The sequence below is a fragment of the Durio zibethinus genome, chromosome 27 (assembly GCF_047325235.1).
Source record: "Durio zibethinus cultivar Kanyao isolate XHJ-2024 chromosome 27, ASM4732523v1, whole genome shotgun sequence".
NCBI lineage: Eukaryota > Viridiplantae > Streptophyta > Magnoliopsida > Malvales > Malvaceae > Durio > Durio zibethinus.
The window spans coordinates 13,493,570-13,506,414 of record NC_143188.1 but is presented as its reverse complement, the minus strand read 5'-3'; the positions used below and the strand labels follow the sequence as shown (position 1 = coordinate 13,506,414).

The window sequence follows — 12,845 nt, the reverse complement described above, 5'->3', positions numbered from 1 at the left end:
TATAAAGAAGATTGGATCAATCTAAAGTTAAAGCTAGAAACTATCTGTGGGTTAGTGTAAGGCATAAATTCTGCAGCTCGGGTACCCCAATATAGCCATGTAGAAACCGAGAAACCGAACTCACCATTTCTTCTATCCTTTCGTCCTTTGTTTCTTCAGGCAGCTCCAGCCAAATTTCCTTTAAATGTCGTTGTATTACCTCCTTTGAACCGTTAACCTAGCTGGTAGAATTTGATGGCGAGCGACCAGGGGAACCTGGAGGAAGTGATAATTCCTATTACTGAGATAGAGCAATCGGATTTCACGAGAGAACAGAGGATGGAATTAAAATCAGCATTTGTTGAATTCCAAAACCGGAGAAGAGGTGTATCTCAGACAACCAAACCGTTAATACAAAAAGTTACACCTCGCCTAGTTGGCGGTATCAAGGAGGACTTAAAGAAATATTTTGAACCGAGGATGGTAGCCTTCGGCCCTTTGCATCATGGCAACCCGAAGTTCGATCGGGGAGAGCAAATGAAACATTCATTGGCAGCTCTCTTCGTAGAGAAGAACAAAACGACTGACGATGCTCTATTCCACAAGATTAAGGAAGAGATAGAGGATCTTAGGAAGTATTATAATCCGGAGGACATAGAAGACTACGATGATGATAAGCTAGCTTGGATGTTCTTCGTGGACGGTTGTGCAGTGTTGTATACCGTATGTTATAATTTATCATTTGGGTTGATGTTATTCAGTTCAGATATGCTACAACTCATGACATTTGTGAAACTTGATTTATTCTTGCTAGAAAACCAACTTCCTTACAGAGTCCTCAAGATATTGATTGGCTCAACCCTACACCCCAGAATGTGGGAAATATCGATCGAAGGATTCATAAATGATAACCTTATGACAAATATACCAAGTGCGAGGAAGAGCCTACAGCTGGACGAAAAAGATTACGCTCACCTTCTGGACGGGTTGAGGACAAAATTACTGACAGGAATAGTAGAACAGAAAAGCTGGGGCGTGATTGGTAGGTTTCTTCTTTGGTGCGGATACAAGGCAAAAAATAGAAAGCTATTTCTGAGCATCATGGATCTTAAAGAATCAGGAATTCAAGTGAGCCCCAACATGACATGCAACCTTCTAAATATTTCCTTCCATTGCAACATTCTGGGAAGCCTAAAGATGCCAGGCCTCGTGTTGGCTGAGTCAACAGCCTCCAAGTTCGTAAACTTGGTAGCTTTCGAACAGTGTCCAGATTTTGATAATGATTATGCTGTCACCTCTTACTTATGCTTCATTTCTTCTCTCATTCAAACGCCCGAAGATGCTAAGGAGTTGCGGCCTACAGGTATCCTTCACAATTACTTGGGCAGTGACGAAGAAGTGGTTAATTTTTTCCGTGGGATGAGCAGGAACTTGGTGAAAAATATATTCTTATATTATGACGTTAGAGACGACATCCAAAGGTATTGCAACTCGTGGTTAATACGTATCTCTTCCAATTATTTTAGTAGAAACTGGAGTTTTCTTGCTTTTTCGGGCGTCATAATAGGACTTCTTCTCTCTCTTCTTCGGACTTATTTCACCGTCATACAAAAGAAGTAAACATCACTAGTATTTAATTAGTTGGTATGTGTGTTCAAATTCAATTATAGAATTATGTACTCAGAAAATGTATGCTTTCATCATTTCAAAATGTTTGAAAATGTGTTTTTACAGCACTCTTTAACCTTGTTGTGGCAGATTGGTATGGATTTGATTTGATGTTTGATTGGATAAATTAAATAAATATATGGTTAAGGTCTGCTTTTATTTATTTTATTTATTTTTACTGTCTTTTTATTTACTTCTATTGCTTCTTTAAAAGTTCTTAAAAAAAGAAATTAACTATAGAGTAGAAAGTCAAATTATAATAATCGATTAAAATGAGTAAAGAAACTAAAATGTGATGCCAACTTTAACCTATATTTTGTATATAAAATAATTAAATTCATTCATTATGCTCTTCAAAAGAATAATTCAGATTTATTTTTGTTTTCTTTTTGCCACTATTCAAAATTAATTATTAACTAGAATGTATACTGCTCGAGTTATTTTTATTTATTTTAATATATTTAAATTAAGTGATTAAAATATATTTTATAAAAAATATATATCTATATAATAGCTTTTTTCATATATATATTAATTTAATAACATTTTTTAATGAATAAAGCTTTTTGTATTCATTTAACAACTAAAACTGAGTATTCTCACAAACAAATTAATTTAATCTAACATATTATTTATCATTTTCTTTTACAAGATTCAGATGTTAATGTTTATTGAACTCCCATGAATTCATAATTAATACTTGCTAAATATTATGGAAGTGACTTGTTATTGGTAATCATATTTTCAAACGACCATGATTCATAATTTGTATTTAAATATAATAATTATTATTTAAAATTAAATAAAATATAAATATTCACATGCAAAACATGTGATGGTAATAAGTAAAACCAAATTAAATTAAACACATAATGTTTAATTATTTTATATAAATGTAATTAGTTATGAATAAAAGTTCTTTTGTAAACATAATTTACAAGAGTAAATTCAAGTGGCTAATAAAGTTGGTAAGCTATTCACTATTAACTTATATTAACTTAATCCACACAAACCAAGACAATTTAATCTTTTTTTATTGGTATATTATGTCAAAATTTATGACAAAGAAATAAAACTCTTAAGACAAAGTTTAAGTCCTAACAGAATTTAAATTATATTAGCATAATATCATTTAACTTTTAATCTATTTTTATTATTTTAATAATATACAATTTATTCATTCTTAAAAATTAGAATTTTAAGAATTTTTTATTATTTAATGTTTGTATCTAATACTATCATTTTTCCAATATGATTTCTTATCATGCAAACTAAAATTTTCTTAATGATCTTTTTTGTCTTTTATTTTTATTTTTTAAATAAATTGTTATTAGCTAACAAATTAAACTATGATAAAGTGATACGTCATAAATCAAAATTCAATTAAAATAGATTGTCTTAATGAATTTAGAATTTCTTCTAAATTCAATTATTTTTGTCTCATTTCTTTTTCATGTTGCTTTCTTTTTTCTTTATTGAAGACTTCTAGGGTTTGATTTTAAATCATTATAACTAAAAGTCCAACAACTTTATAAACAAATCAAATGAAAACTCTTAAAAACACCTGTGATTCTTTGACGTTTTGTCCATGGTTAGTACATGTTTTTTCCTGTTCAAAACAAATTTGTCTATTTCCCACTATTCTTATCCCAGAATGAAAAAAATTCATTTAAACTTGAAATCTTATTCTTTTGTATTATATTAAATAAATCTGTGTTTCATCTTTTAAATTAGTTTGCAATTCTTTGAATTATGCGCAAGCTATATTATCATTAACATAAGGATGCTATTATTATTTTTTTAATAAAAAGAATAATATTATATATTTTATCTAATGATATAAAAAATTTACTCTTTTCAAAGGATGTAAAGATAATAAATAAAAAATTCATTAGTAATGTCATTATTATTTAAGTTCTTGAAAAAATTGAATTATATCGAACATCATATTTTACTTACTAAAAATTTATTTTTTTACTCATAAAAAAGGCCCTGATTAATTTTAAAATTTTAATTATTTCTAGTTAAGCTTGAATCTTGCTCTTGGATTTTCATGCTTCCGAGTTGTTATTCTAATTTGCCCGGGACACTTTGTTTTAGTTATGGAATCATAAAGTTTTAGATTCAAGTTTCATTTTAATTATATATTAAATTTATCAATTATATACTAATTACTAAATTAATTATTTTGATTTATTTAATAATTTTTATATAAAATATAAATTTTGATTACAATTGTAACTTTTTTTTTTTAATTGTAATAATTTCATAAATAAAATATTATTACTCCATTGCCATTGAGCAATGAACATTCCCATTTAACTACGAAATTAAGACCAAGGCCTACTACGTACAAAGACAGCCACTCTTGGGATGGTGTGAATGATCAAGACATTCTTAAATTGCTTATTGTTGATCCACTTGAGCTTGTTTCAATCTTTTTGGTGAAATTTCACTTGAAAATTTTCTTTTATAAAAGAAGCCGTAAAAACACAGAGGATATAGATTTCAATATTGAGATATGAATTTTATATTTATTAAAAATTATCTTATAAGAATGATTATACAAATCAAACCAAGCTCCCCTCTGGAGTCAATTCCACTTGAACTTTGATTCTAATAAACAATTACATTAGAAATGATTGCTACCACTTCCTACCTATAGCTGGAAAGTGAAAAACAATGGCATCGTTCGATGTTCCTACACACTTTAATCTCCAAGTTTTGACAAGTCGTAATCCCAAGCAGACTCTGCGATGCTTTTGCTTTCCTCTCTGGCTAAATTATGTGAAAAGAAATAACTTGTGTGATTTCCAACAAGTCTCTAAATCTCAACCTCAGGGAAAACATGTTTGGATTCCAATATATTTTTTCCTTTTAAATATTAAAAGTGCTCCCAAAAAATTAACCATATTGCTAGGCAATGGATTTTCCTGAACCAAATCATTGAATTTGATCCCATGTTTCTTCAGAAATGGAGACTGGATTTCAAACCCAAGGGAACTGAAAGAGGTGGTATTTAATTTCTTTAGGGATCATTTCAAAGCAACCGGGAAGAAAGGTCTTGCGAACTTCGCTCTCCCACTCAAGAGGCTGTCCCTTGAAGAGTTGGAAGAGTTGGAGATGCCATTTACTACGGAGGAAATGAAAGATGCGGTTTGGGACTGTGAAGGGGACAAGGCGTTTGGGCCTGACGGTTTTAATTTTAGCTTCTACAAGAAAGGCTGACATATAATTAAAGAAGATGTGATGAAGTTCATGTTGCGCCTGAAGCAATAATCACAACAATACAGAAGCAATAGACAACAATTAATAATCAAATGCGCAGGAAAAATAAAGCACACCAAGATTTACGTGAAAAACCCTCCAGTGTAGAGGGAAAAAACCACGGACCACCAGAAAAATCTTCACTATCAAATAATAGCTATACAAAGTTCTTCTCTAGCTAAAACTAGAGCTAATCAACAACTAGAGAAACAATTGGAGAAATCTCACCAAATAAGTGACTCAACAAATACACCCTGAATTTGTTCCTAGAGAGCTTCAAACCCGATCTTCACCGTTCAGAATGTAAAACTCTGAATCATAAATCTCCTGACAAGGTTCCAACTGAATCGGACCACGGATCGACTTCCGTTCAACCAACTCTCCCTTCTCCTTTTTCTCTCTCTGCTTTTCCTGGCTTTTCTTCTTTCTCTGCTTGGTTTTCGACACACACTTAAAACAACCCCACCTCTTTTTTATTAAGTAGCTAGGGCTCTGTGTAAAATAAAAGATCAAAGCCCATGGCCTTTACTTAGTCCAAAACCACTTACATGGGACTGGACCCCATTTTCCTAACAATCTCCCCCTCCAGTCCCATTAGAAGGAGATTCATCACCATAGCAGTTTCATTTGGAACTTACCTTGGCCAGAGAACTCATTCCGGCCAAGTTACTGCAAAGCTCAAGCTTTTCCCTGGGAAGTATCTTAGTCAACATATCTGCTACATTCTTATCAGTATGGACTTTCTTCAATAACATCTGCTGTTCTTCAATCACTGAACGTAACCAATGATATCTAACATCAATGTGCTTTGTTCTAGCATGGTACATGGTATTCTTACTCAAATCTAAAGCACTCTGACTATCACAAAATATCACATACTCTTTCTAATTCAACCCCAATTCAAAAAGAAAGCGTTTCATCCAAAGCATTTCTTTACATGCTTCAGTTGCTGCAATATACTCAGCTTCTGTAGTTGACAAAGCAACACACTTCTGCAACTTAGACTGCCAAGATACAGCTCCTCCTGCAAAAGTGAACAAATACCCTGAAGTAGATTTCCTACCATCAAGATCGCCTGCCATGTCAGCATCAGTAAACCCTTCTAGAACTGGTTGTAAAACTCCATAAGTCAAGCACATTTTTGAGGTACCCCTCAAATATCTAAAAATTCATTTTACTGCTTCCCAGTGAACCTTCCCTGGATTAAAAAGAAATCTGCTCACTACACCAACTGCATGAGCAATGTCAAGCCTTGTACAAACCATAAGATACATTAAAGAACCGACTGCAGAAGAATAAGGAATACTAGACATAGCTAGTTGCTCTTCCTTAGACACTGGACAAGATTTCTTACTTAGATGAAAATGGTTGGCAAGTGAACTGCTAACTGATTTAGCATGTTGCATGTTGAATCTACCAAGCACTCGTTCAACATACTTTTCTTGTGACAACCACAGCTTTCCAGCTCTCCTATCTCGGATAATGTCCATACCAAGAATCTGCTTTGCTGGACCTAAATCCTTCATATCAAAGGACTTAGACAATTGTTCTTTCAACCTGCAAACCATACTAGCATCTTGTCCTACAATCAACATATCATCAACATATAATAATAGGATAATGAAGTTACCATTAGGAAATTGTTTAACATACACACAAGAATCCGCTGCTGTTCTTTTATAGCTATGACTCACCATAAAAGAATCAAACTTTTTGTACCACTGTCGCGGAGCTTGTTTCAAGCCATACAAGCTTTTCTTCAATTTGCAAACTAAGTGCTCTTTCCCTTTCACTTCAAAACCCTCAGGCTGATTCATATAAATGTCCTCCTGCAAATCACCATGCAAAAATGCAGTTTTAACATCAAGTTGCTCAAGTTCAAGATTCAAACTAGCTGCCAATCCCAGTACCACTCGAATAGAACTCATTTTTACAACTGGAGCAAAAATCTCATCAAAATCGATGCCTGGTTTCTGAGAAAAACCTTTTACTACCAATCGAGCTTTGTACCTCACTAGTTTGTCACCATCTTTTTTCAACTTGAACACCCATTTATTCTTTAATGGCCTCTTCCCTGTTGAAAGTTTAACAAGATCATAAGTACCATTCTTTCGTAATGACTCCATCTCTTCTTTCATTACTTTTAACCAGTGCTCTCTATCCGGAGTAGCCTGCACATCTTGAAAGCTTTCTGGCTCCCCTTCACTGGTAACTAAAATAAAATCTGAACTTGGATACCTGGTAGATGACCTGTGCTCTCTAGTAGATCTCCTGGGCTGAGACTCTACATCACTTGATGCTGAAGGTAGCTCCCCCTGCTCAACACTCTCAGGTAGAGAGGATTGCTCCCCCTGCTCAAAACTAATAGCATCTGGCTCATCACCAACTGTGGCTGGCTCATTCATATCCCCAAGTTCTGTTTCTGGCTCATTTTCACCATCTGTGGCTCTTTCCTGTGAAATCTCTGTCGGTGTTGAAACATCACACTCAACAGTAACTCGTGTAGTCTTCTCATTTTTCTCAAGGTCTGCTATGGTTTTTTTTTCATGAAAGACCACATCTCTGCTTCTGACTGTCTTTCTCTTTACTGGATCCCATACCCTGTAACCAAATTCTTCATCACCATATCCTACAAACACACACTGTGTAGCTTTACTGTCAAGCTTTGACCTTTGCTCTTTTGGCACATGCATGAATGCTTTACACCCAAAAACTTTCAAGTGAGAGTATGAAGTATCTTTTCATGTCCACACTCTTTCTGGAATGTCAAAGCCCAAAGGAACTGATGGTGACCTGTTAAGTAAATAACAAGTTGTGTTGACTGCTTCACCCCAGAATGGCTTTGGTAATTTTGCCATCCTCAACATACATCTGACTTTTTTCACAATGGTGCGATTCATTCTTTCAGCTATACCATTATGCTGCGGTGTTCTAGGTTCTGTCCTCTCATGTCTGATCCCATACTTTGAGCAATACTCTTCAAAGCCTTTAGATGTGTATTCCCCACCATTATCAGTTCGAATACACTTCAAGGGTAACCCTGTCATCCTTTCAACCATGGCATGAATTTTTAAAAATACTGCAGTACCTGACTTTTGTATTTCAACATAAACACCCAAGTCTTACGTGAAGCATCATCAATAAAAGTAATAAAATATCTGCTACCACCTAATGACTCAACCTCAATGGGACCACATACGTCAGAATAAATTAATTCCAATCTATTTTCTTTTCTCTAAGAACTTTTACGAAAAAAAAACTCTATGATGCTTACCAAACAAACAATAATCACATGAATCGAGAGACATACCTTTGGTCAAGGGAATGAGAGAGTGCCTTGCCAAAACCTGTAACCCTTTTTCACTCATGTGTGCCAGCCTCATGTGCCACAAGTTTGCTGAAGCATCATTTTCAACGGTATTTATCTGGTTACCATTTAATTGCATCCATGTCTTATACATTGTGCAGCATAGTTTTCTCCTTGCAACTATCATAGATCCTTTGAGAAGCTTCCACTGTCCATTCTTTTGTCGGCTTTCATATCCCTCCTTATCAAGGACATTAATAGCAAGCAAGTTCATTCTCATATCTGGAATGTGTCTGACATCCCTCAAAGTTAACATGTAGCCTGTACTAGTTTGTACAACAATATCACCAATCCCAACAATCTGCGACACACTCTTGTTTCCCATTTTAGTACAACCAAAGTCTCCTGCTTTGTAAGTTGTAAACAACTCTCTCTTAGGAACACAATGATATGCCGCTCCTGTGTCAACTATCCACTCAATGCCGGGATCACTAACATGATTGCAATCACCATGTGTACAAATCAAAGTAACTGAATCACTATCTGAATTCACTGCTGCAACATTGCTATCATCTGAACTCTTGCCTTTCTCATCTTTTCGCTTTTGCTTCAAGATTTTACAGTTTCGTTTTATATGACCCGCCTTACCACAATGGAAACACTTCACTTTACCTCTAGACTTGGATCTATGTTTAGACTTACAAGTTGCAATCTTTTTAACAAGCATAACTTTATTCATACATGTTTTTCTCTCATACAATGCTGCCAATTTTTCTCAAATAATGTGAACATCTGATTCCTGCGCTACATGATGAAACACGCTGATATCAACCCATTTTCTGATTGTAGCCAGCGTCTTTCTACCTAGCTTCTTTCAGCTTTCATCTTTCATATCCGCTGGTTTAGCCGAATCACCCAATACTGGCTCATACAAATCTTTGCAGTATAGATGATCCTCCATCATAGGCTTCCAAATTGAATAATTCGATGCTGTCAATTTTATCATGAAACCTGTATCACCTTCCATGATCTCAAACAGAATTTACTTCTATCCTGGGTTGCTTCTGTATCGATGTCTCAAAATAACCCTCGCTCTGATACCACTTGTTGCGCCTGAAGCAATAATCACAACAATACATAAGCAATAGACAACAATCAATAATCAAATGCGCAGGAAAAATAAAGCACACCAAGATTTACGTGGAAAACCCTTCAGTGTAGAGGGAAAAAACCACGGACCACCAGAAAAATCTTCACTATCAAATAATAGCTATACAAAGTTCTTCTCTAGCTAAAACTAGAGCTAATCAACAACTAGAGAAACAATTGGAGAAATCTCACCAAATAAGTGACTCAACAAATACACCCTGGATTTGTTCCTAGAGAGCTTCAAACCCGATCTTCACCGTTCAGAATGTAAAACTCTGAATCATAAACCTCCTGACAAGGTTCCAACTAAATCGGACCACAGATCGACTTCCGTTCAACCAACTCTCCCTTCTCTTTTTTCTCTCTCTGCTTTTCCTGGCTTTTCTTCTTTCTCTGCTTGGTTTTCGACACACACCTAAAACAACCCCACCTCTTTTTTATTAAGTAGCTAGGGCTCTGTGTAAAATAAAAGATCAAGGCCCATGGCCTTTACTTGGTCCAAAACCACTTACATGGGATTGGACCCCATTTTCCTAACAGTTCATAGGGTATTTTTACAGGAGTAGTAAGTTAGAAAAAGGACTAAACTCCTCATTTATATCGTTAATACCGAAAGTGGACAAGCCAACGGCATGGAATCATTATAGACCTATATCGCTTATTAATTCCCTGTACAAGATTTTGGCAAAAGTGTTATCAAGGAGATTGAAGAAGGTTATGGGTAATCTGGTTAGTGACACACAATGTGCTTTTGTGGCGGGAAGACAGATCATGGATGGTGTTCTTTTGGCAAACGAGGTGATCCATTATTTAAAGCAGGGACATGGGTGTGCAAAGGAAGGAATCATTTTAAAGCTGGATCCTGAGAAATCATGGGATAGTGTATCCTGGATGTTTATGGATTAGGTAATGGAGAGGATGGGTTTCGGAAGGATATGGGGAAGGGGGGTTCGAAAGTGTATCTCAACAGTGTGGGTAGTTATGCTGGTCAATGATTCTCCAACAAATCAGTTTCATATCAAAAAGAGGCTTCGACAAGGAGATCCACTGTCTCGTTTCCTTTTCATCCTTATTACAGAAGTTTTGCACGTTCTGCTTTTGGAAGCAGAAAACAAATCACTGATAAAAGGTATTATGTTCTCTTCCTCTGAGTTCACTATTTCTCACTTGCAATTTGTAGATGACACCATCCTGTTTCTGAAAGCAAATGAAATGACGGTTAAGAGTGTAAGGAAGATTAAGAAATGTTTTGATGTCTGGATTAAAGCTGAGTTAGGAGAAGTGTTTCGTGGTTGAATGCGGGGCTAGTAGTCAGTTGGTGGAAGGTTTGGCGCAGGAGTTTCGTTGCACAGGGAGATATCTGCTATTAAAGTATCTGGGAATTCCCCTGGGTGTAAACCCAAATAGGCTGTCTGTTTGGAATCCAATGATAGAGAAGTTCCAGAAGAAGTTGGCAATGTGGAAAAGGAGGTTTCTTTCGTTTGGGTGTCGAGTTAGGCTAATAAACTCAACGCTATCATGCCTACCTGTATATTATATGTTCATTTTCAAGGCACTGGTTGGTATAATCAAGAAGATTGATAGGATTAGAAGAAGCTTTCTATGGAGAGGAAGCGAATCACAAAAGAAAATGGCAAAGGTTAATTGGGACAGAGGTTGTCAACCTAGGAAAGCGGAGGGGCTGGGGATTCATGATCTACAACTAAATAACTTGGCTTTGTTGGCATAGTGGTGGTGGAGATATGCTAATGAACAGAATTCACTTTGGCGGAAGGTAGTGGTGGCGAAGTATGGTGAGAATATTCAGACCTGGATTCCTGCAGACACAAAAATGAAGAAGATGTTAATGGTTTGGGGAGTCATAGTGGGACTACAGTCAAAAGAGCCGGTTAAAAGGTACATTAGAACAGGGGCGTGTAGATGGCAGGTAAGAAGTGGATGGGACATATTGTTCTGGCTTGACAAATGGTGTGGTGATAAGCCTCTGATGGAATGTTTCCTGAGATTGTTTCAGATCGCATTTGATGGGTAAACAAGGGTAGTTGATTATGCAGTAAACAACAAATTAGATCATCCGAATTGGGCCTCTTCTTTCATGAGAGATTTGTTTCAATGGGAGGAGGAGTTGCTGCATGGACTATGCACAAATTATAAGATGATTCAGCTAGTACAAGGGAAGCGAGACAGGATTGTGTGGGAACAGGAATTGGCAGGTAAATTTTCAGTTAAAAAAGAAATAATCTCTGATGAATGCTTTCCCCAGTCGTTCTGATTTGTTTGAATTTAGGAAGCTGTGGAAAGTCAAAATACCTCCAAAGATTCAATGTTTCATGTGGCTGGTAGTGCTAGAAAGGATCCCCACTATGTCTTTTTTAGCGAAACACGGAATTCTGGTAATCGATCTGCGATGTCCATGGTGTCAAAGGATGGAAGAGTGCACGGATCATGTATTGTTTTCATGTGTATAGGTGGGAGGATTTTGGTGTAAGTTTATTGAATGGTGGTGTGTGAGTGGGTGCCAACCTCAGTTGCTAAGGACATTTTTCTTAGAAGGTTTCGACTCATTGTTTATGGGTTATTGCAGAAAGTGGTGGCTGGTTTCTATAGTAGCTGCATTGTGAACCATTTGATTGGCTAGAACACAAAGTGGTTTTCGATCATAAAGCCTTTACGGTGACTGATCTAATGTTCCTGACAAGGATGAGGACGTTTCACTGTATAAAGGTAGCGGATCGGAGTGGTGGGAGTGCCCTAAGAAGTGTGTTCCGAAATTACAGAATGGTGGTAGTAGAGGTGGTGCCCATTGGAAACCTCCACCAAGGGGTCTATTGAAGTTTAATGTCAATGGTTCAATGAAAGGTGATTGTGGGCCGGCCGGTTGTGGGGTGTTCTTACAAACGAAGTTATGATTGTTCTTGCGATGTTTTCAGGACCGTTAGAAAGTCAGGAAACCAGTGAAGTAGAATTACTAGCCTTTAAGATAGCATTAGAGCTGCTAACAAAGAAGAGCGGGATGGAAAAGGTGGGTTTGATAATAGAATCTGATTCCTCAGTGGTGGTGAGGTGGTGTGCAAAGGAAGAAACAAGACCATGGAATATGTGGGAGACTTTTGTAAGGATTGATTGCTTGAATAAGGAACTTGGTATGGTGAGGTTTGTCACTGTATTACGTGAAGCCAATGGCATGGCTGATGCCTTGGCAAAGCAGGGAGTACATCAGCCGAAATTGTTTGCGGCCTGGCTATAAAGGCACGAAAGGTGACTTGTATAACGTATTCTGTACTGTATCTTGAACATCATTATTAATAAACTTATGATTTAGCAAAAAAAAAAAAAAATAATGGAATACTTTTGCCTTTTTATATATCTTCATCATTCTTTGCTCTCATTTTATTCGTTGTGCCTTGTTTATCATTTTAATTTTTATTCTATCAATAAACTTTAATATTATAAAATACAATACCTTTGCATTTAT

The 12,845-nt window shown here is 36.0% G+C and overlaps 2 protein-coding genes across 2 annotated transcripts; both read left to right on the top strand.

The window, feature by feature from the left end:
* Positions 1 to 234: 234 nt before the first annotated feature.
* Positions 235 to 1,715, top strand: LOC111280146 (UPF0481 protein At3g47200-like). Its single transcript, XM_089756351.1, has 2 exons — positions 235 to 711; positions 793 to 1,715. The coding sequence occupies exons 1-2, from the start codon at positions 235 to 237 to the stop codon at positions 1,597 to 1,599; spliced, it is 1,284 nt and encodes a 427-aa protein (XP_089612477.1). The 3' UTR covers positions 1,600 to 1,715.
* An 8,564-nt stretch (positions 1,716 to 10,279) lies between these two features.
* Positions 10,280 to 11,858, top strand: LOC149510956 (uncharacterized). Its single transcript, XM_089756350.1, has 5 exons — positions 10,280 to 10,597; positions 10,647 to 11,009; positions 11,100 to 11,343; positions 11,425 to 11,579; positions 11,658 to 11,858. The coding sequence occupies exons 1-5, from the start codon at positions 10,280 to 10,282 to the stop codon at positions 11,856 to 11,858; spliced, it is 1,281 nt and encodes a 426-aa protein (XP_089612476.1).
* The last annotated feature ends 987 nt before the right edge of the window (positions 11,859 to 12,845 follow it).

Excerpts from the sequence above, each read along its gene's own strand:
- LOC111280146 (XM_089756351.1), top strand. The coding sequence starts at position 235 with ATGGCGAGCGACCAGGGGAACCTGGAGGAAGTGATAATTCCTATTACT. Across the intron at positions 712-792 it reads TGTTGTATACCGTATGTTAT|GAAAACCAACTTCCTTACAG; the intron begins AATTTATCATTT and ends TTATTCTTGCTA.
- LOC149510956 (XM_089756350.1), top strand. The coding sequence starts at position 10,280 with ATGGAGAGGATGGGTTTCGGAAGGATATGGGGAAGGGGGGTTCGAAAG. Across the intron at positions 11,344-11,424 it reads CTGGCTTGACAAATGGTGTG|TAAACAACAAATTAGATCAT; the intron begins GTGATAAGCCTC and ends TTGATTATGCAG. Across the intron at positions 11,580-11,657 it reads TTGTGTGGGAACAGGAATTG|GAAGCTGTGGAAAGTCAAAA; the intron begins GCAGGTAAATTT and ends GTTTGAATTTAG.